The sequence below is a fragment of the Podarcis raffonei genome, chromosome 9 (genome assembly GCF_027172205.1).
Source record: "Podarcis raffonei isolate rPodRaf1 chromosome 9, rPodRaf1.pri, whole genome shotgun sequence".
In the NCBI taxonomy this organism is placed as follows: domain Eukaryota; kingdom Metazoa; phylum Chordata; class Lepidosauria; order Squamata; family Lacertidae; genus Podarcis; species Podarcis raffonei.
In genome coordinates, this window is record NC_070610.1 from 67464972 (window position 1) to 67484625 (window position 19654).

The 19654-nt window shown below is 46.6% G+C and overlaps 1 protein-coding gene across 2 annotated transcripts; it reads left to right on the forward strand.

Moving 5' to 3' along the window:
- Positions 1-9027: 9027 nt before the first annotated feature.
- LOC128421441 (placenta-specific gene 8 protein-like) lies at positions 9028-18574 on the forward strand. 2 transcript variants are annotated; one of them, XM_053404284.1, is made up of 4 exons: positions 9028-9097; positions 14592-14720; positions 16368-16492; positions 18157-18574. In XM_053404284.1, the coding sequence occupies exons 2-4, from the start codon at positions 14609-14611 to the stop codon at positions 18259-18261; spliced, it is 342 nt and encodes a 113-aa protein (XP_053260259.1). In that variant the 5' UTR covers positions 9028-9097; positions 14592-14608; the 3' UTR covers positions 18262-18574. The 2 variants fall into 2 exon arrangements, with proteins under 2 accessions (XP_053260259.1, XP_053260258.1); XM_053404283.1 differs by lacking the exon at positions 9028-9097 and adding an exon at positions 13873-13961.
- The last annotated feature ends 1080 nt before the right edge of the window (positions 18575-19654 follow it).

The following is a 19654-nucleotide window of genomic DNA, read 5'->3' on the forward strand; positions in this document are numbered from 1 at the left end:
TCCACAATGTTTCTTAGAATGAAGATGTAGGGCATGAGTGGATTTACTCATAGGAAAGACAGAACTCTCAATAACATTGCAAAAGTAAAGGCAACAAAATTCCTACACCCAACCCATGAGAATCACTGGGATTTTTATCTCCCATTTGATGATTCTAAACACATTTTCTTTTCTTGTTAACTGAGAGATTAATGAAAAAATGGAGTTGGGGAAAATATGGGGCTACTCTGTTACTACATAGTAAGAATAGCCAGAACAAGGACACAATCATTTATTATGCTTTTATTTTCTTTCAGCCTAATTGCATGGTCTAACAATTGCATGGGTAGCTGCCTTTCTCCAGTTACTTGACAAAATATCTCTTTTGGGTGTGGCACAAGGTGTCTGCTTTTCAGTTACAAGGAAGTGTGCTTTAGGCTGTGAATGCTTTTAATTGCCCTGAGAACTTTACACTTTAATGTTCATTGGAACTCATTTGAACCTGACTTCAGGCCTGGTTTGGGGACCAAAATTGCTTTGGCCACTCTTTATTAGGTAGTGGGTGGACATAGCAGATGACACAGAGATTTCTCCAAGTAGTTCTTTATAAGTAAGCTGGAACTGAAAGCAATGACAAACCTAGACGGCATCTTAAAAAGCAGAGACATCACCTTGCCAACAAAGGTCCGTATAGTTAAAGCTATGGTTTTCCCAGTAGTGATGTATGGAAGTGAGAGCCTGACCATAAAGAAGGCTGATCGCCGAAGAATTGATGCTTTTGAATTATGGTGCTGGAGGAGACTCTTGAGAGTCCCATGGACTGCAAGAAGATCAAACCTATCCATTTTAAGGAAATCAGCCGTGAGTGTTCACTGGAAGGACAGATCGTGAAGCTGAGGCTCCAATACTTTGGCCACCTCATGAGAAGAGAAGACTCCCTGGAAAACACCCTGATGTTGGGAAAGATGGAGGGCACAAGGAGAAGGGGATGACAGAGGATGAGATGGTTGGACAGTGTTCTCGAAGCTACAAACATGAGTCTGACCAAACTGCGGGAGGCAGTGGAAGACAGGAGGGCCTGGCGTGCTCTGGTTCATGGGGTCACGAAGAATCGGACACGACTAAACGACTAAACAACAACAACAAAGCTGGAACTGAACTGAACAGCAAACAGCTCAGCTGGCCTGCTTTTATAGGCAGCCAACTGTCAACACTGTAACTACAACAGCCCAGGGTTTCCCGCCTAAATTAACTTACGTGGACCTGAGTGAAAACTATACATTGGTACCTTGGGTTACAGACGCTTCAGGTTACAGACTCCGCTAACCCAGAAATAGTACCTCAGGTTAAGAACTTTGCTTCAGGATGATAACAGAAATCATGTTCCGGCGGCGCAGTGGCAGTGGGAGACCACATTAGCTAAAGTGGTGCTTCAGGTTAAGAACAGTTTCAGGTTAAGAACGGGCCTCCAGAACGAATTAAGTTCTTAACCTGAGGTACCACAGTATACACAATCCCCCCCCCGGTGGCCAGGGTGAGAACTTCAATACATAACAACTCTGATCCATGACTTTTGTTGGGAGAGTCATGGCGGAAGTGCAGCCCTGTTGGTTCTCTTTGACCTCTCAGCGGCTTTCAGTATCATGGGTCACATTAGGCCCCTGAACCTCCTTTAGGATTTGGGAGACGAGGTACCATTTCATAGTGCTTCCACTCCTATCTCCAAGGGCACTCTGGAGAGTAGCATTGGGCGACCACCAGAGTTCTCCTGTGGGCTCCTGCCTAGTTAAACAAGAACATAAGAAGACATGTTGCACCAGACCAATGGCCCCTCTAGTCCAGCATCTCATTCTCACAGTGGCCAACCAGATGCATGTGGGAAGCCTGCAAGCTGGACACAACAGCACTCTCCACACTTGTGATTCACAGCAACTGGTGTTCAGGGATGCAATGCCTCTGATGGTGGATGTAGAACATAGCCAAGAGTGGATAGTAGCCAGGAATGGCCTTGTCCTCCATGAACTTTCTAATTTTATTTTGAAGCCATCCAAGATGGTGGCCATCAATAAAAGGTAAATGGTAAAGGACCAGTCAAAGGTGACTATGGGGTTGCGGCGTTCATCTCGCTTTCAGGCCGAGGGAGCCGGTGTTTGTCCACAGACAGCTTTCCGGGTCATGTGGCCAGCAGGACTAAACCGCTTCTGGTGCAATGGAACACTCTGAGGGAAACCAGAGCACATGGAAACGCCGTTTACCTTCCCATTGCAGTGGTACCTATTTATCTACCTGCACTTTGACGTGCTTTCGAACTGCTAGGTTGGCAGGAGCAGGGACCGAGCAACGGGAGCTCACAGGGATTCGAACCGCTGACCTTCTGATCGGCAAGCCCAAGAGGCTCAGTGGTTTAGACCACAGTGCCACCCACATCCCTGGCCATCAATATCCCCCCACCAGGTGCACTGGTTGCACCCGCAATTGTGCAGGCGGGTACTGCACAATGTGTGCACACTGCCATGGAATATTGAGGGGGGCTGGCTCCCTCCTTGAAAATTGGGGGGGACCCTCCTCTCCCCTCCCCTCAGATGGTGCCTCTATGTCCCATTATTCATGGAGAGTAAAGCAGCCATGTGCTCACCAGCTGCAATGAACCACTCGGCCTTGCATGATCCCCTCCTAATTTTCTTTGATTTTTAATATGTGCCAGTTTCCTTCTACCACAGAGGGTAGTTGCTAACCTGCCTTTCCTGGTTGCCACGATCAGTGAAAGATACACAGACAAGCCCTTTCTATTCCTTCGCAGAACACAAAAAAGGGGGCAGGGAGCAAATAAAGTTAACAGAAACCAAGCAATGTTTGCAGGTACACAAGGAAAGGAAGAGCAAACGGCCGTGAACAAGCGCATTGCTTCCTTGTAGGACAGTCTTCACCAACCTGGTGCCCTCCAGATGTTTTGCACTGCATCTCCCATCAACCCCAGCCACTGAGTTTCCACAGGGCTCTTGTGCCTCAGGGCATGCGCAAATTCAACAGATAAAACTTTCCTCATCAACAGGAAAAGGTGGCCCAGGAGCATTAGAGACTTGTGGTCCTTCCAGACTGGCGACTTTATTCTGGGTGCATTCTGCAACCCTTGACACAACAATAGTGAATTAGGGGTGCTTTTATTCGACTTCTGCAGTGCTGCCCCAGTGCTATCACATACAGTGGTACCTCAGGTTACAGACGCTTCAGGTTACAGACTCGCTAACCCAGAAATAGTACCTCAGGTTAAGAACTTTGCTTCAGGATGAGAACAGAAATCGCACGGTGGCAGCGGGAGGCCCCATTAGCTAAAGTGGTACCTCAGGTTAAGAACAGTTTCAGGTTAAGAACGGACTTCCAGAACAAATTAAGTTCTTAACCCGAGGTACCACTGTACTACAGAGCAGCTACAGAGCAGCAAATAATACAGTCATACCTTGGGTTACAGACACTTCAGGTTGCGTTTCTTTGGGTTACAGACCGCCGAAACCCGGAAGTACCGGAACAGGTTACTTCCGGGTTTCGGCGGTCATGCATGCGCAGAAGTGCCGAATCGCAACCCATGTGTGTGCAGACGCAGGTTGCGAACGCTGCGGGTTGCGAACTGCAACCCGAGCATCCACTGCAATGATAATTTTATTATTTGTATCCCGCCCATCTATCTGGGTTGCCCTGCCACTCTGGGTGGCTTCCAGCATATACAAAAACATAATAAAACATTAAACATTTAAAACTTCCCTATACAGGGCTGCCTTCAGATGTCTTCCCAAGGTTATATAGTTACTTATCTCCTTGATGTCTGATGGGAGGGTGTTTCACAGGGCAGGTGTGATGGTGTTTAAGGGAGTAATTGGAGCACCCCACAAATGCGTAACCTTGGCTCCCATAGGTTGAGGTCGGGGGTCACAAACAAGAGACTTCAGCCAGGAGATTGAAGCAAAACAGCGGCCAGTTGGCCTGATCTTTCTTGTTGCAAAAAGACTTCAAACTGCCACATAGAAGAAGCAGAGAGAAGCCCCGAACAAAGGATGGCTTCCCATTTTTATAAATTTTCCAAATTACCCATGACATCATACATTTGTCATAAATTGGGAGGGGTCTTCTGGCAGAAACCTGAGCACCAGGCTTGTCTCACATGACCTCCACCTTCCAATCTTTAGGTGAAACAATGGTAAGTATTTATATTTTATCACCCAGGCAGTGGGGCCGCTGAGTATGTGGTCTCCGCTTCAGGGATTATGGGTGCCCCTGCCCATGTCCCAAGCTCATCCCCTGCTAGCCATTTTCCTTCTGAGTAGAACAACGTTGGAATGGTGTAAATCCGTCACTGGAGTGATTTTATATGAATTTCTAAAGTTTTCCCATTGAGCCAGTACAGTCATACCTTGGGTTGAAGTCGCTTCAGGTTAAGCCTTTTTGAGTTGCGCTCCACGGCGACTCAGAAGTAACGGAGCGCGTTACTTCTGGGTTTCGCCGCTCGCGCATGCGCAGACGCTCAAAATGCCGTCACGCACATGCGCGGAAGCGGTGAATCGTGACCCACACAGAAGCGCAGACGCGGGTTGCATTCACTTCAGGATGCGAACGGGGCTCCAGAACGGATCCTGTTCGCATCCAGAGGTACCACTGTACATAGATACATTTGTCAGTGAATTGCTAGATTTGGTAGGTCTCTTACCCACCTTCCAGTTTCCCAGTAACACAGCCAACCACAAACAAACAACCACACCCTAGGCCAACCCCAACCTCTCTCACCACCAAAGGAACACAAGTGAACAGCAAAGAACCTGCACAAGCAACGCTGACACCAAACCCTACATATACTAAGTAAAATAGAAACATCGCCACCCGACCCCACCCCCACTCACCTTTCCCCCCTCCACCTCTTTCCCCCTTCTTCCGAAAAACAGTATTGAAAGTGGATTGTGTGCCTGCCCAAATATGAAGGTCTACCAGGCTTGCATGTTGAGCACGATGCTTATCAGACCCTCCAAGGTTCCCTATTTTCTAGGGACGTCCCTGATTTAGAGAAGCCATCCCTGATTTGATCCCCGAATGTCCCACTTTTCCTTAAAGTAAAGGTAAAGGGACCCCTGACCATTAGGTCCAGTCGTGACCGGCTCTGGGGTTGTGGCACTCATCTCACTTTACTGGCTGAGGGAGCCGGAGTACAGCTTCTGGCGAACCAGAGCAGCGCACGGAAACGCCGTTTACCTTCCCACCAGAGTGGTACCTATTTATCTACTTGCACGGACCATTTGGATCCCTTCCAATCGGGATTCAGGCCTCACCATGGGACTGAAACTGCCTTGGTCGCGCTGGTTGATGATCTCCGGCGGGCTAGGGACAAAGGTGAGAGCTGTTTCCTACTTCTGCTGGATCTCTCAGCGGCCTTTGACACCATCGACTATAACATCCTTCTGGACCGTCTAGAGGGGCTGGGAGCTGGGGGCACTGTCATACAGTGGTTCCGCTCCTTCCTCCTGGGCCGTGTCCAGAAAGTGGTGGTGGGGGATGAGTGTTCAGACCCCTGGGCTCTCACTTGTGCGGTGCCTCAGGGTTCTGTCCTCTCCCCCATGCTTTTTAATATCTATATGAAGCCGCTGGGAGAGATCATCAGGGGGTTTGGACGGGGTGTTCATCAGTATGCAGATGACACCCAGCTCTACCTCTCCTTTAAATCAGAACCAGTGAAGGCGGTGAAGGTCCTGTGTGAGTGCCTGGAGGCGGTTGGAGGATGGATGGCGGCTAACAGATTGAGGTTGAATCCTGACAAGACAGAAGTACTGTTTTTGGGGGACAGGGAGCGGGTTGGTGTGGGGGATTCCCTGGTCTTGATGGGGTAACTGTGCCCCTGAAGGACCAGGTGCGCAGCCTGGGAGTCATTTTGGACTCACAGCTGTCCATGGAGGCGCAGGTTAACTCTGTGTCCAGGGCAGCTGTCTACCAGCTCCACCTGGTACGCAGGCTAAGACCCTACCTGCCCGCGAACTGTCTCGCCAGAGTGGTGCATGCTCTAGTTATCTCACGCTTGGACTACTGCAACGCGCTCTACGTGGGGCTACCTTTGAAGGTGACCCGGAAACTGCAATTAATCCAGAATGCGGCAGCTAGGCTGGTGACTGGGAGTGGCCGCCGGGACTACATAACACCGGTTCTGAGAGATCTGCATTGGCTCCCAGTACGTTTCCGAGCACGATTCAAAGTGTTGGTGCTGACCTTTAAAGCCCTAAACGGCCTCGGTCCTGTATACCTGAAGGAGCGTCTCCACCCCCATTGTTCAGCCCGGACACTGAGATCCAGCGCCGAGGGCCTTCTGGCGGTTCCCTCATTGCGAGAAGTGAGGCTACAGGGAACCAGACAGAGGGCCTTCTCGGTAGTGGCGCCCGCCCTGTGGAACGCCCTCCCATCAGATGTCAAAGAGATAAATAATTACCTGTCATTCAGAAGACATCTTAAGGCAGCCCTGTTCAGGGAAGTTTTTAATATGTAACGCTGTACTGTTTTTAACACTGATTGGGAGCCGCCCAGAGTGGCTGGGGAAACTCAGCCAGATGGGCGGGGTATAAATAATAAATTATTATTATTATTATTATTGCACTTTGACGTGCTTTCGAACTGCTAGGTTGGCAGGAGCAGGGACCGAGCAACAGGAGCTCACCTCGTCACGGGGATTCGAACCGCAGACCTTCTGATCGGCAAGTCCTAGGCTCTGTGGTTTAACCCACAGCGCCACCCATGTCCCACCACTTTTCCTTAGGACATCCCTATTTTCACTGGAGAAATGTTGGAGGGTATGGAGTTATCTGACCCCTCAGCCATCTGAAGGCAGCCCTGTATAGGGGAAGGTTTTTAAATGTTTAATGTTTTGTTATGTTTTTATATACAGTGGAACATCGGTTTTCGAACGTAATCTGTTCCAGAAGACCGTTTGACTTCCAAAACCGAGGATCCATGGGTGGTTGGCAAAATCCATTGAAAAAATGGAGAAACATGCCTCGACTTCTCAGGCATGTTTGAAAACGGAAGCGATTACTTCTGGGTTTTCGACATTCAGGTTCCGAATTGTTCGGCTTCCAAGACGCTCGAAAACTGAGGTTCCACTGTATGTTGGAAGCTGCCCAGAGTGGCTGGGGCAACCCAGTAAGATGTGTGGGGTATAAATAGTAAAATTATCATTATGGAATGGGACGTCCCTATACTCATCGGAGAAATGTTGGCGGGTATGTGCTTGATGGTAGTGAGATGTGCGCAGCTTGCACCCACCAGGAGCGATGCCTCAATGCCTTCATTGTGCACGGCGTTAGGAAGATTTTGGGCATGGCATGGCAGGACAGAGTCTTAAACAAGTGCTCTCCCAAGCTCACATTCCCAGCATGTTCACACTCCGGTCTCAGCGACATAATAATAATAGTTTATTATTTATACCCCACCCATCTGACTGAGTTTCCCCAGCCACTCTGGGTGGCTTCCAACAGAATATTAAAATGCAATAATCTATTAAACATTAAAAACTTCCCTAAACAGGGCTGCCTTCAGATGTCTTCTAAAAGTCTGGTAGTTGTTCTCTTTGACATCTGGTGGGAGGGCGTTCCACAGGGCAGGTGCCACTACCGAGAAGGCCCTTTGCCTGGTTCCCTGTAACTTGGCTTCTCGCAGTGAGGGAACCGCCAGAAGGCCCTCGGCGCTGGACCTCAGTGTCCGGGTAGAACGATGTTGGGTGGAGACGCTCCTTTAGATATACATCTGCTCTGGCTTGGTGATGCCCACAGAATGGAAGATGGTAGGATCCCCAAGGACCTGCTCTACGGGGAGCTGGCTTCAGGCACCAGGCCTGTTGGCACACCAACTCTGTGTTACAAAGATGTCTGCTAACGTGACATGAAGTCTAGCAACGTCAACCCTTCCATGTGGGAACAGATAGACAGGTTGTGACCACAGCAGTGACCAGAGGAGAAATGTCTGCTGGGAGGAGCGCAGAGAGAAGAAACATTGAGGCACACCTTGATCAGCACAACTGGATGCCTTCATCTGCCCCACCTGCAACAAAACATGTCTTTCTTGTATTGGTCTCTACAGCCACAGCAGGCGCTGTAATTCTCCAGCAGTTTGACTTCACCTGCAAAAGTGTACTCTTCCATTGTGTCCCAAGACAAATGGATGAGAATCAGCCCCAACAGCACCATGAGTGCAAATAATTATGGGTGCACAGTAAAAAGGATGTCTAGAAATAGGGCTTGAAATATACAACACACCCAAAGATAGCATCAGTGACTCAGTGTTATGACCTTAAAGGGACCCCTGACCATTAGGTCTAGTCGTGGCCGACTCTGGGGTTGCAGCGCTCATCATGCTTTACTGGACGAGGGAGCCGGCGTACAGCTTCCAGGTCATGTGGCCAGCATGACTATGCCGCTTCTGGCGAACCAAAGCAACACACGGAAACACCGTTTACCTTCCCGCCGGAGCGGTACCTATTTATCTACTTGCACTTTGACCTGCTTTCAAACTGTTAGGTTGGCAGGAGGAGGGACTGAGCAACGGGAGCTCACCCCGTGGCGGGGATTCGAACTGCGACCTTCTGATCGGCAAGTCCTAGGCTCTGTGGTTTAACCCACAGCACCACCTGCGTCCCTTTTGACATTGTGACCTTAAGGTCCTTATGACCTTAAGTGAGTTTATCTCCATACTCTCCAACATTTCTCCGATGAAAGTAGGGACGTCCTAAGGAGAAATGGGATATTCCAGGATCAAATCAGAAACTGGGATGGCTTCTGTAAATCCGGGAATGTCCCTGGAAAATAGGGACACTGGGAGGGTCTGCAGGTCCCCAAGAAATGGTGGCTCCTCATGATCTTTTTCTGCATCTACTAAGATCCACCTTTGCTATTAACACAAAAAATGCACCACCTGGTAACCAGTCTGCAAGTTGATACCAGTTTATTATGCCCAGCGGAACAAACAAAAGCAGTTTCATTATTGTGTGGGTTTCTTTCTGCCATCAACTTCCTTAAACCGACAAAGGTTGCTTGCTGAACTGAAGTATCTCTATAGTGACACCAGCCTCCGAAGGGACCTGTCGCTTTCGAAACACTTGGTAAGTGGCGTGTGTGGCGTTACTGTCTGATTTTGCTTGAAAAGAGGAATGAGCTGATAGAGGGAACTCCTGGAAATGGATGCTGCAATAAGCTAACCTTCCAGGAAAAAGAAGGGGGAAGCGTAACCTGTTATCAGTGCTGGTAATTTAGGTTTATCAAGAGTGCATCTCAACTTAAGGTTGTCTAAACATGCCCAAGCCATGCTGCAGCAGAACTGACTACCGAAAGAGACAGATGTAAACCAGGAATATCTGGATTACATTTTCTTCATGCATCCCAGTTGAAAAGGGGCACGTATGCAAAATTTAGAAGGGCTTTGGTGGTTCTACAATAACTGAGGAAAACAGAGAATAACTGGGGAGCGTTCCGGCCATCTTGGCTTCAGTTCAGATAGATGCTCTTATCTGAGAGGAAATAAGAGATCATCTGGGGGTTTGGGCTGGGTGTTCATCAGTATGCAGATGACACCCAGCTCTACCTCTCTTTTAAATCAGAACCAGTGAAGGCAGTGAAGGTCCTGTGTGAGTGTCTGGAGGCGGTTGGAGGATGGATGGTGGCTAACAGACTGAGGTTGAATCCTGACAAGACAGAAGAATTCTTTTTTGGGGGGACAGGGGGCAGGCAGGTGTGGGGGACTCCCTGGTTCTGAATGGGGTAACTGTGCCCCTGAAGGACCAGGTGAGCAGCCTTGGAGTCATTTTGGACTCACAGCTGTCCATGGAGGTGGAGGTTAATTCTGTGTCCAGGGCAGCTATCTACCAACTCCACTTGGTACTCAGGCTGAGACCCTACCTGCCTGCAGACTGTCTCGCCAGAGTGGTGCATGCTCTAGTTATCTCCCACTTGAACTACTGCAATGCGCTCTACGAGGGGCTACTTTTGAAAGTGACACGGAAACTGCAATTAATCCAGATTGCGGCAGCTAGACTGGTGACTGGGAGTGGCTGCCGGGACCACATAACACTGGTCCTGAGAGATCTGCATTGGCTCCCGGTATGTTTCCGAGCACTATTCAAAGTGTTGGTGCTGACCTTTAAAGCCCTAAACAGCCTCAGTCCTGTATACCTGAAGGAGCGTCTCCACCCCCATCGTTCAGCCCGGACACTGAGATCCAGCGCCGAGGGCCTTCTGGCGGTTCCCTCATTGCGAGAAGTGAGGTTACAGGGAACCAGACAGAGGGCCTTCTTGGTAGTGGCGCCCGCCCTGTAGAACTCCCTCCCTTCAGATGTGAAGGAAATAAGCAGCTATCTTATCTTTAAAAGAAATCTGAAGGCAGCCCTGTTTAGGGAAGTTTTTAATATTTAATGCTGTATTGTTTTTAATTTTCGATTGGGAGCCGCCCAGAGTGGCTGGGGAAACTCAGCCAGATAGGTGGGGTATAAATAATAAATTATTATTATTATTATTATTATTATTATTATTATTATTATTATTATTATTATTACCGAGGCAGAGAAGAGCAACAAGCTGAGCAGCAGAAGTCCCAGCAGCTGCTTTGCTCCGGCAGGGTGAGGGGAGCTGGGCTTGAAGCAGCAATCCAAGTTTGAAGAGTCCAAAGCGTTCAGAACGGCAGGGATGCAACAGAGTTGTTCCCTCCACACACCCATCCCATGCTTTTATAGTCAGGGGACTTAGGAGACCGAGATGGTTGAGTGTGCAGGTGCTCACTGCATCAGGGAGAATGTGTGTGTTCCAGGGGTGTGCACTGAATTTTTTCATAGGGGAACAGTTAGGGCCTGAGGCGCCAGCTTGTAAGGCCAATTTGGGGAGGGGGCTGCGTGATGTTGCGCATGTGAGCATCGCACCTCCCTCCCTAAGCTTCCCAGGCTTTGGGAAGGAGGCGTCCGGCCTCTGACAGGATTCTGGAGCCCTTCTGTCTCCTTCCCAAAGCCGGGGGGGGGCAGTTTTTGGAAAGGTGGTGGGAGGGCTCTTGGACTCTTTGGGAGCATCGTGTCTCCTTCCCTGAGCTAGACAGAAGCTTCCTGGGCTTTGGGAAGAAGGTGGCAGGCATTAATACTTTAATACTCTAACTTACTGGGGACATTTAGGGGACTAGTGTAGTCCCCTAGTCCACTGACCGCATGCCACTGGGGTGCTCCTACCCATGGGAGCCCCAAGGAGTTCTGAGAGGCAAGGCCAGGCCTAGGCAAATTCGGCCCTCCAGACGTTTATGGACTACAACTCCCATCATCCCTGACCACTGGTCCTGTTAGCTAAGGGATGATGGGAGTTGTAGTCCCGAAACTTCTGGAGTGTGTCCTCCCCACCTGACTCTGGATACTCTACCCTTAATGGTGGGCTGACACCCTCCCCAGATTAAAGGTGACAAGTTAAGCACTCAGGTATCATGAGATTCACATAGTGTGGATAGTAGGAGCTGCCACACACGTGTGATACTGTATTTTTCGCTCTATAGGATGCACTTTGCCCCCTCCAAAAATTAAGGGGAAATGTGTGTGCATCCTATGGAGCAAATGCAGGCTCCTTGGCTTCAACGATAGCAACGCGAAGCCTCTGAAGCGCAGAGGGAGCGCTCCCTCCACGCTTTGGAGGCTTCGCGTTGCTTTTGCTGAAGCCGCCTGAAGCCCCCAGAGCGCAGCGGGAACTCCCGCTGCGCTCCGGAGGCTTCAGGCAGCTATCTGCAAGCCTTCGGAGCGCAGCAGGAGTTCCCGCTGTGCTCCGAAGGTTTGCGGATAGCCGTCTGAAGCCTGGAGAGCGAGAGGGGTCGGTGCACACTGATCCCTCTTGTTCTCCAGGCTTCGCTTCGCTGGAGAGGCGCTGCACAGTTTTCCCTCTCTGCGCAGCGCCCCTTCAGCGAAGTGGGAGGAGAAATGGAAGGGGCTCCGTTTCTCCTGCCGCTTCGCTGAAGGGGCGCTGAGCAGAGAGGGGGATAATTTTTTTCCCCCATTCTCCCCCTCTAAAACAAGGTGCGTCCTATAGAGCGAAAAATACAGTGCATATTGCAAACCTGCAAAGATGCCTGTTATTATTTTCTCCCAATTCTCACTGGTGACAACTCATGCTCTGCTTGAAGATGCTTAAGAGTGCTCTCCCTTATTTCAGGTGTGCCATGCAAGGGCATAGCTGTCAACTTTCTCCTTTTCTTGTGAGGAATCCTATTCGGAATAAGGGAATTTCCCTTTAAAAATGGAAATGTTGACAACTATGTGCAAGGGTGAAGCCCAGCTTGTTGCTCTAGTTGCTTTTAATGTGGTGTATCATTCAACACACCTCAGACTTGTCCCCGGTTAGTGTTTAGTTCTAGTTCCAGAGAAGGCAAATGTGTTTGTCTGATGCAAGAGTTTTGTGACACCTTAAAGACTAACAAAATCAACGCATTTGTCTTCAAGGTGCCATAAGACTCTTTGCTGTTTTTTCAAGGCTTCTTTGCCAGTGGTCTGCTGTACCCTTTTTTAACAAATCTCTTTCCGCACTGTTCCTGGTACTGTCTAACGGTTTTAAGCCTAAGTGCCATGGGGGAAGGAAGGGGGATCTGTGGGCCAGATAGGGAGGCAACATCTGGTCTACAAGAAGTAGTGTGGCTAGGCAGAAGGCGGCAGGCATTTTCACTTTGCATTTCTTAATGCAGAAAGTATTGATCTGATGTGTAGAGATCTTTCCTATTCTAATTAATTCAAGAGGGTTCTGGAAGCTTCTGGAAGCTTCTCTGTGTGAAAGAAGCAAGCAGAAAGTGCATGCTGTTTGGATTATGCCCAGTGCTTTTTTTTCTAAAAAAAATGTTTAGGAGTACTCTCATTTTGACTCCAGAAAATCACCATTTTAGAGTTCAAATTGGGGGGGGGGGAGTAAATGGACAAAAGTACAGATATTCACAAAATGTTTAGGGGCATGCATACCCCTGCATCCCCCAGAAAAAAGCACTGAGTACCTTCAGAGAAGCTGAGTACAGCAGGATTAAACTAGTTCTGTTATATCTTTCGTGAAGGTCATGCTGACTATGGTAAGAGGCCAGAAGGAGCCTGGGTTTCACTTTCTCTTTCCATCTCTTTTACTTCTGGTGTGGTGTTCTATACATAGATAGTGTTAAGGGTTTAGACTTAAGTTATTGTAAGTTTAAGTTAAGTCTGCTGCAACTGGATTTCTTATGGACAGTGCCAATCCTGAATGTATTATATTACATTTGTGACCATTATGCTTATTTGCCTTCAATCAAGCTCTACTGGATGAAATATTAATTGCTTCTGGTCTATTTTTTGGGAATCCTGCAATGTGTTTAAGTTTTTACTCTGCTAACTGTACAGTAAATTAGAATCTACTCTGGATCAATATTGAGTAGAATTTCAGTGACAATTTTATTTATTAAATTTGTATAGTGTTACGGAAAAATCTAGGTGTGAGGCTGCTCAGTCACCCAGCTCGTCGGGCAGAGCCCGCGGGTCCCTGCGGAATAAAGGAAGGAGTCCAGCCAACCGGAGCAAATAGCTGTAGACCAAGAGTTTATTGCGCAATAGGTTCAAAGAGCAAATTTTGAACCCTGAGGATGGGGTGACAAAGACTTTTAAAACTTCCCACCATATCCCAGAATACAGTTCGTACAGCATCATTGCTACATCATTGCTACATCACTGACATGTCACAAAAGGGGAGGGTATGAGCTTTCGTGTGCATGCACACTTCTTCAGATACACTGAAGAAGTGTGCATGCACACGAAAGCTCATACCAAGAACTAACTTAGTTGGTCTTTAAGGTGCTACTGGAAGGAAATTTTTGTTTTGTTTTGACTATGACAGACCAACACGGCTACCTTTCTGTAAAAGGGGAGGGGTTAACCTTGGCAAACGTGTCCAGACAAGTCCTTGGTACAAGATTAGCATAAGCAGACATGGGAGGGCAAGACTCAGGTATAAGATTAGCATAGACAAATATGTCTTAAGTACCCACCGCCCAAAAGTACAATAGAAGTTCCTTTGCATGTCTGGAGCCTGAGGCGAGTCAGGTGATGAGATTTGGCTTCCTTTGGCTAACAATGAGCCCAGCAATTGTCACCTCTGGGAACTTCCTGGAGTCCTTTTGCAAGGGGAAAATAGCTTTGGAATGGAGGAAAGTGGGAAGGGAGATGATTTTATATTATTTTTAAAGCTAGGTAACTTCTCTGAGCTGTCAAGTTGAAAGGATACATTCAGGCATAATATTTGTAATATTTAACTTTAAAGATGTGCCCCCCCGGTAATTTCCATAACAGCCTTCAATCAAGCTCTGCTGGATGAAATATTAATTGTCTCTGGTCTATTTTTTGGGGAATCCTGCAACGTGTTAAGTTTTTACTCTGCTAACTATACAGTACATTGGAATCTACTCTGGATCAATACTGAGTAGAATTTCAGTGACAATTTTATTTATTAAATTTGTATAGCATCCTTCATCCCAAGAGTTCACAGCATAGACATGTTCCTTGCATTTGTACAGTATTATGGTATTTTCAGAATGGAGATCTGTTTATTTTAACATGACTCTCTCTTTCTTTTCTTTAGAATCAGCAGCCTGGAAAATGAACCCTCAGCCAGTGATCATGCAGCAGCCACAAGTTGTGGTTATCCAGCCATCACAACAGAGCTACTGGCAGACAGGCGTGTGTGACTGTTTTAGTGACTGCGGAGTATGTGAGTAGCTATGGTACAGATAGATCTCCTTTGTCATGGAGATTAAGGTGGTTTACTCAGTGGGTTGAGTTGGGAAAGGCAGCCTCAGTATGCACGCTGGATGCAAACCTTAAACAAGTATGAGCTTGCTCATCATGGCCGTTATGGAAGCACAATTCTCTCTCCACTGGCTGAGTTCTCCATCGGGTCCTTTTAATATATATATATTCATTTATTCATTTATTAATTAGATTTATATACCACCCTTCATTGAAAGATCTCAGGGCTGCTCACAAGATAAAAGCACAAATGATAGTTAAAACCAGTGCTTTTTTTCTAGGGGGACACAGCGGTACACATACCCCCACACTTTTTTCAAAGAGGGCCAGATTTGATGAAGTGAACATGCATGAGGGCTGACCAAAGTTGAAGTAGGATTGAATTTGCTGAGCTTTTTTTTAGGGTTTTACATGTACTACCTCGGGGGCCGGATTAAATCGCCTGGGTTAGGCCCCCAAAAGGGACTTTGCACATGCCTGCCCTAAACATTTGGTGAATCTTTGCACTGTTGTCCATTTACTGTATTTCTTTTTCCCAGTTTGAACTATAAAATGGTGGTTTTCTTGAGTCAAAATGAGAGTACCCCTAAACTTTTTTAAAAAAAGAAAAAGCACTGGTTAAAACAGACGTAACAAAGCAGTAGCCACCACAAACACATGTAAAAACTGTAGAATATTAAATATTGAAGAAGAATGTTTTTGCCTGGTGCCTTGTTCTCTTCTAATGGCAATGGCCCCAGCCTGAAGTGCCGGAACTGAGTTCCACTGAGTTGGAAATCCCCTTGCACCTTGCATTAATGAAACTGCAGACTGGTTGCATGCCAGGGATGCAACTGGTACATGCAGTCTGCCTTGACAGGCGTCAAGCAAGACATGTCAACCAACTATTCCTCATTATTCCAAACAGAGGAAGCAGGCTTGTATCAAGTAAAACAACTGGGCTATCTCATTCTCTTATTTTTTAAAAAATATTTTTTATTGATTTTAACATATAAATTATAAAATGTACCACAAAACTTATCACTTATACAATCTTTTTAGACTTCCATCAGCACCTCTGATGATCCACCATTTTAACCACTTCTTATGCATTTCTTAACTTTATATTGCCTTTACATCTCTTAACAAATCATCCTCCCCCTTCTCCATTTTTGCAATACTTCCAATAATACTCCTCACAAAACGTCTTGCAAACCTACAAACATCGTCTGATCTTCACAAATACTTTTCAAATAGTCCGTAAATTTACTCCAGTCTTCCGTGAATTTAGGATTTCGAATCCTTCCTGTTAGTTTATCTAATTCTGCGTAGTCCATTAACTTCATCCTCCATTCTTCAATCGTCGGTAATTCTTCTTGCTTCCTTTTTTGGGCCAAAAATATTCTTGCTGCTGTTATTGCATATAAAAAATCTTATATTCCTTTCTATTTATATCACTCCCAACAATGCCCAGTAAAAATGCTTCTGGTTGGGCTATCTCATTCTCTAGGGCAGGGGTTGGCAAAGTTTTTGTGGCTTGGGTCTGTTCACGGTCCCGCGGCTTGTCGTTTTCTTGTACCGGCAGCACCCTCTGCCAAGTGATGCCCTCTTCATGGTCTCTTCTGTCTAGGTCTCTGTGGAACATTTTGCTATGTATGTTTGGGATGCCAAGTTGCCGCAGATATGAATGAATGTTGCCTCTGCGGCACAAGCGTGGCAATGAGGTCCGTCTACCGAACCAAGTATGGGATCCCGGTAAGTGTAGCTAGCCTGGCGAGGGCAGATCCAGGTTTTAAGGATCTACAGCGAGTTGTTTTATTTTTACTAGAATCTCAGGTGCAAAATAGCAGCTCGTGTATGTGCGTGTGCTCTCATTACTAATTCTTTATAGTAATTGATAAGTGTGAACTGTTAATTATTTGCTGATGTTTAATTTTACTGTTTACTATTGGATTCTAATGGATTGTTGAATATTTTAAAGTCATTGTGACTTTTTATATTGGATCAGATTGTTACTATTGACGTTTGATTTTTAAAATTATTTTTATACCTGACGGAAGCTGCCCAGAGTGGCGGGAGCAACCCAGCCACAGGAGCAGGGTCTAAATAAATTATTATTATTATTATACAATTAAGGAATAAGGTGCCTCTGAACACACCTACACATTTATTTTTAGTACCAGACTTGAGCACACAGGTCACACCCATGCCACACATTTAAATGCTCTTTACAGTAATCCCACAACTTATCCGGGTGTTACGTCCCAGGAATTGCTCCTAAAGCCAAAACCATGTATAGTCAAACACGTTGGGTTCAATGGCGAGTGGGATTGCCAGTCGTTTTTCCCGGAACCCTGCCCACTTTTAATTTTTTTTTGTTTTTAATTGCCACACATGTGAAGCTCATTTATACCCCACCCTGAGCCTGGTTTTGGCTGGGGAGGGCGGGGTATAAATAAAAATTTATTATTATTATTATTAAATGCACACAAGCCACAGGCTTAACTGCACCACTTTGGCTTTCCCCAAAGAATCCCAAGGACTGTAGTTTCCTTTCATTCTTTTAAAAAAAATTCTATATTTTTCTGTCTCAAAATAGGGCTGTAAATTCTTAGGGGTGCTGAGAATTGTAAGGAGATCTTGTCATAGAACTACAATTCCCAGCACCCTTGAACTATACTTTCTAGATTCTTTGGGGAAGTAATTACTGTTTAAGAGTGTGGATGTGACCAGTGTCCTTTCCACATGCAGTCACACCTCGTTTTCCCTTCAAGTTTTCTTAATTTCAGCTAATTTAGAGGGGGGTAAGGAGTCTTTGGGACGCGGGTGGTGCTGTGGGTTAAACCACAGAGCCTAGGACTTGCTGATCAGAAGGTCGGCGGTTCGAATCCCCGCAACGGGGTGAGCTCCCGTTGCTCGGTCCCTGCTCCTGCCAATCTAGCAGTTCAAAAGCACATCAAAGTGCAAGTAGATAAATAGGTACCGCTCCGGTGGGAAGGTAAACGGTGTTTCCGTGTGCTGCTCTGGTTCACTGGCTTAGTCATGCTGGCCACATGACCCGGAAGCTGTACACCGGCTCCCTCGGCCAGTAAAACGAGATGAGCACCGCAACCCCAGAGTCGGCCACAACTGGACCTAATGGTCAGGGGTCCCTTTAAGGAGTGTTTGTGTTTAGCACTGTTAAATAGTTGGGAGCCAGATTTCCTGGGCAATCTACTGCAAAGATCACCCAGTAGATTCCATCTACTTTTACTGCCCTTTCTTGCTACTTGCTACAAAAGGCTTTGGGGTTCAGTTACAGGCATTTAAATATATGCCCCACGTGAAGTTTGTCCCAAACTGCCTGTTGACTCTTCATCTGTATTTAATATTTCTTTTTCCAAATATTATCTACTATTTGCCTCATTTCTTTTTAACAGGGATCCATCTGCGATGACTACTGCACTCTCTGGTGTTACCCTCAATGTGCCCTTTGCCAACTCAAGAGAGACATCAATAGAAGGCGTGAACAAGGAATCTTTTAGGGAAGTTGAGAGTTTTGATGGCATTTATAGTTCAATTTAGTTGCTGCTCATGTTAAGCGGTAATGTGAATTTTTCAAAAAGCTTCTAAAATCACACATGAAACCTGTGGGCTTATACAAATCTAAGTGTTTTTTAGCTGTTAATCCAGTTTCTTGCCCTTCCAATTATTCCACACCTGCATGTATTTGAATTAGTGTATAAGGAGCAACAGCAGTCTTTCCAAATCATAGTAGTAGGTGTTCCCTTTTGTGCTTGTCTCACCTTCTGATTTCCTGATTCAGTTATGTCAATTAAGTACCAACAGCGCATGTGTAAAAGAAGACTGGGATATTATTTGACTTGTTCCATCTCTCTAGAATGTGACCTTCTGAATAAACAGGAAATCTGCTATAAATCCTTTTCCAGCTCTCTCTTTTTGGGGTGCGTGGAGGGGACTGGGACAAAGAAGCCGAAGCCCATTTGTATATGTGGAAGTTTTCTGAACAAGTGGGACACCACAATTTCATATCATCCAGTAACTACATGGTGAACCTTAAAATGGCCTTTTGGAAGAATATAAACATAAGATCAGAATAAACTAGCTTTGAATGCTGTGTGTCTGTGAGATTCTCATCTGCACTTCCTGTCTCTGGTTACACCCCAAGAACATAAAATTACCATTATAAATTTGAGATGGGGAGAGAAGAGAAAGAATTCTCCTTTTCTTTATAGTAAGCTAAGTGGACACCTGAGAAGGGGTAGTATAGGGTTCTCATATGAAGCTGAATACCCTGATCATACCTGAATACCCAAATTGTATGAAAACTCAAAATTATGCATTGGGATAAAGGTAAAGGGACCCCTGACCATTGGGTAGTCGTGACCGGCTCTGGGGTTGTGGCGCTCATCTCGCTTTATTGGCCGAGGGAGCCGGCATACAGCTTCCGGGTCATGTGGCCAGCATGACTAAGCCGCTTCTGGCGAACCAGAGCAGCACACGGAAACGCCGTTTACCTTCCCACTGGAGCGGTACCTATTTATCTACTTGCACTTTGACGTGCTTTCGAACTGCTAGGTTGGCAGGAGCAGGGACCAAGTGATGGCAGTTCACCCCGTCGCGGGGATTCGAACCGCCGAGCTTCTGATCGCAAGTCCTAGCCTCTGGTTTAACCCAGGATAGCCAAGTTCTAAGATTCACATGAACTATATTGATTTACATGGTTTTTGCATAACTGATGTCAATAAACATTTTCCCACTATAACTATTCCTCTCCCCTTGTCCCTTAGTTTCACTAGACATTGCTCATACAGGTTTAGGGGCCAGATCCACTCCCATCCACACATATTTGGCTAGAGTGGATGGCAACTTCCTTGTACTAGTTTTCTCTTTGCTCTGTATACGGAGAGGCTATAT

What these genes read in the sequence shown, in the direction of transcription:
- LOC128421441 (XM_053404283.1), top strand. An exon ending in TTTTAGTGACTGCGGAGTAT is followed by an intron (nt 14,721 to 16,367) that starts GTGAGTAGCTAT and finishes TCTTCTGTCTAG; the next exon opens with GTCTCTGTGGAACATTTTGC. An exon ending in GAACCAAGTATGGGATCCCG is followed by an intron (nt 16,493 to 18,156) that starts GTAAGTGTAGCT and finishes TCTTTTTAACAG; the next exon opens with GGATCCATCTGCGATGACTA.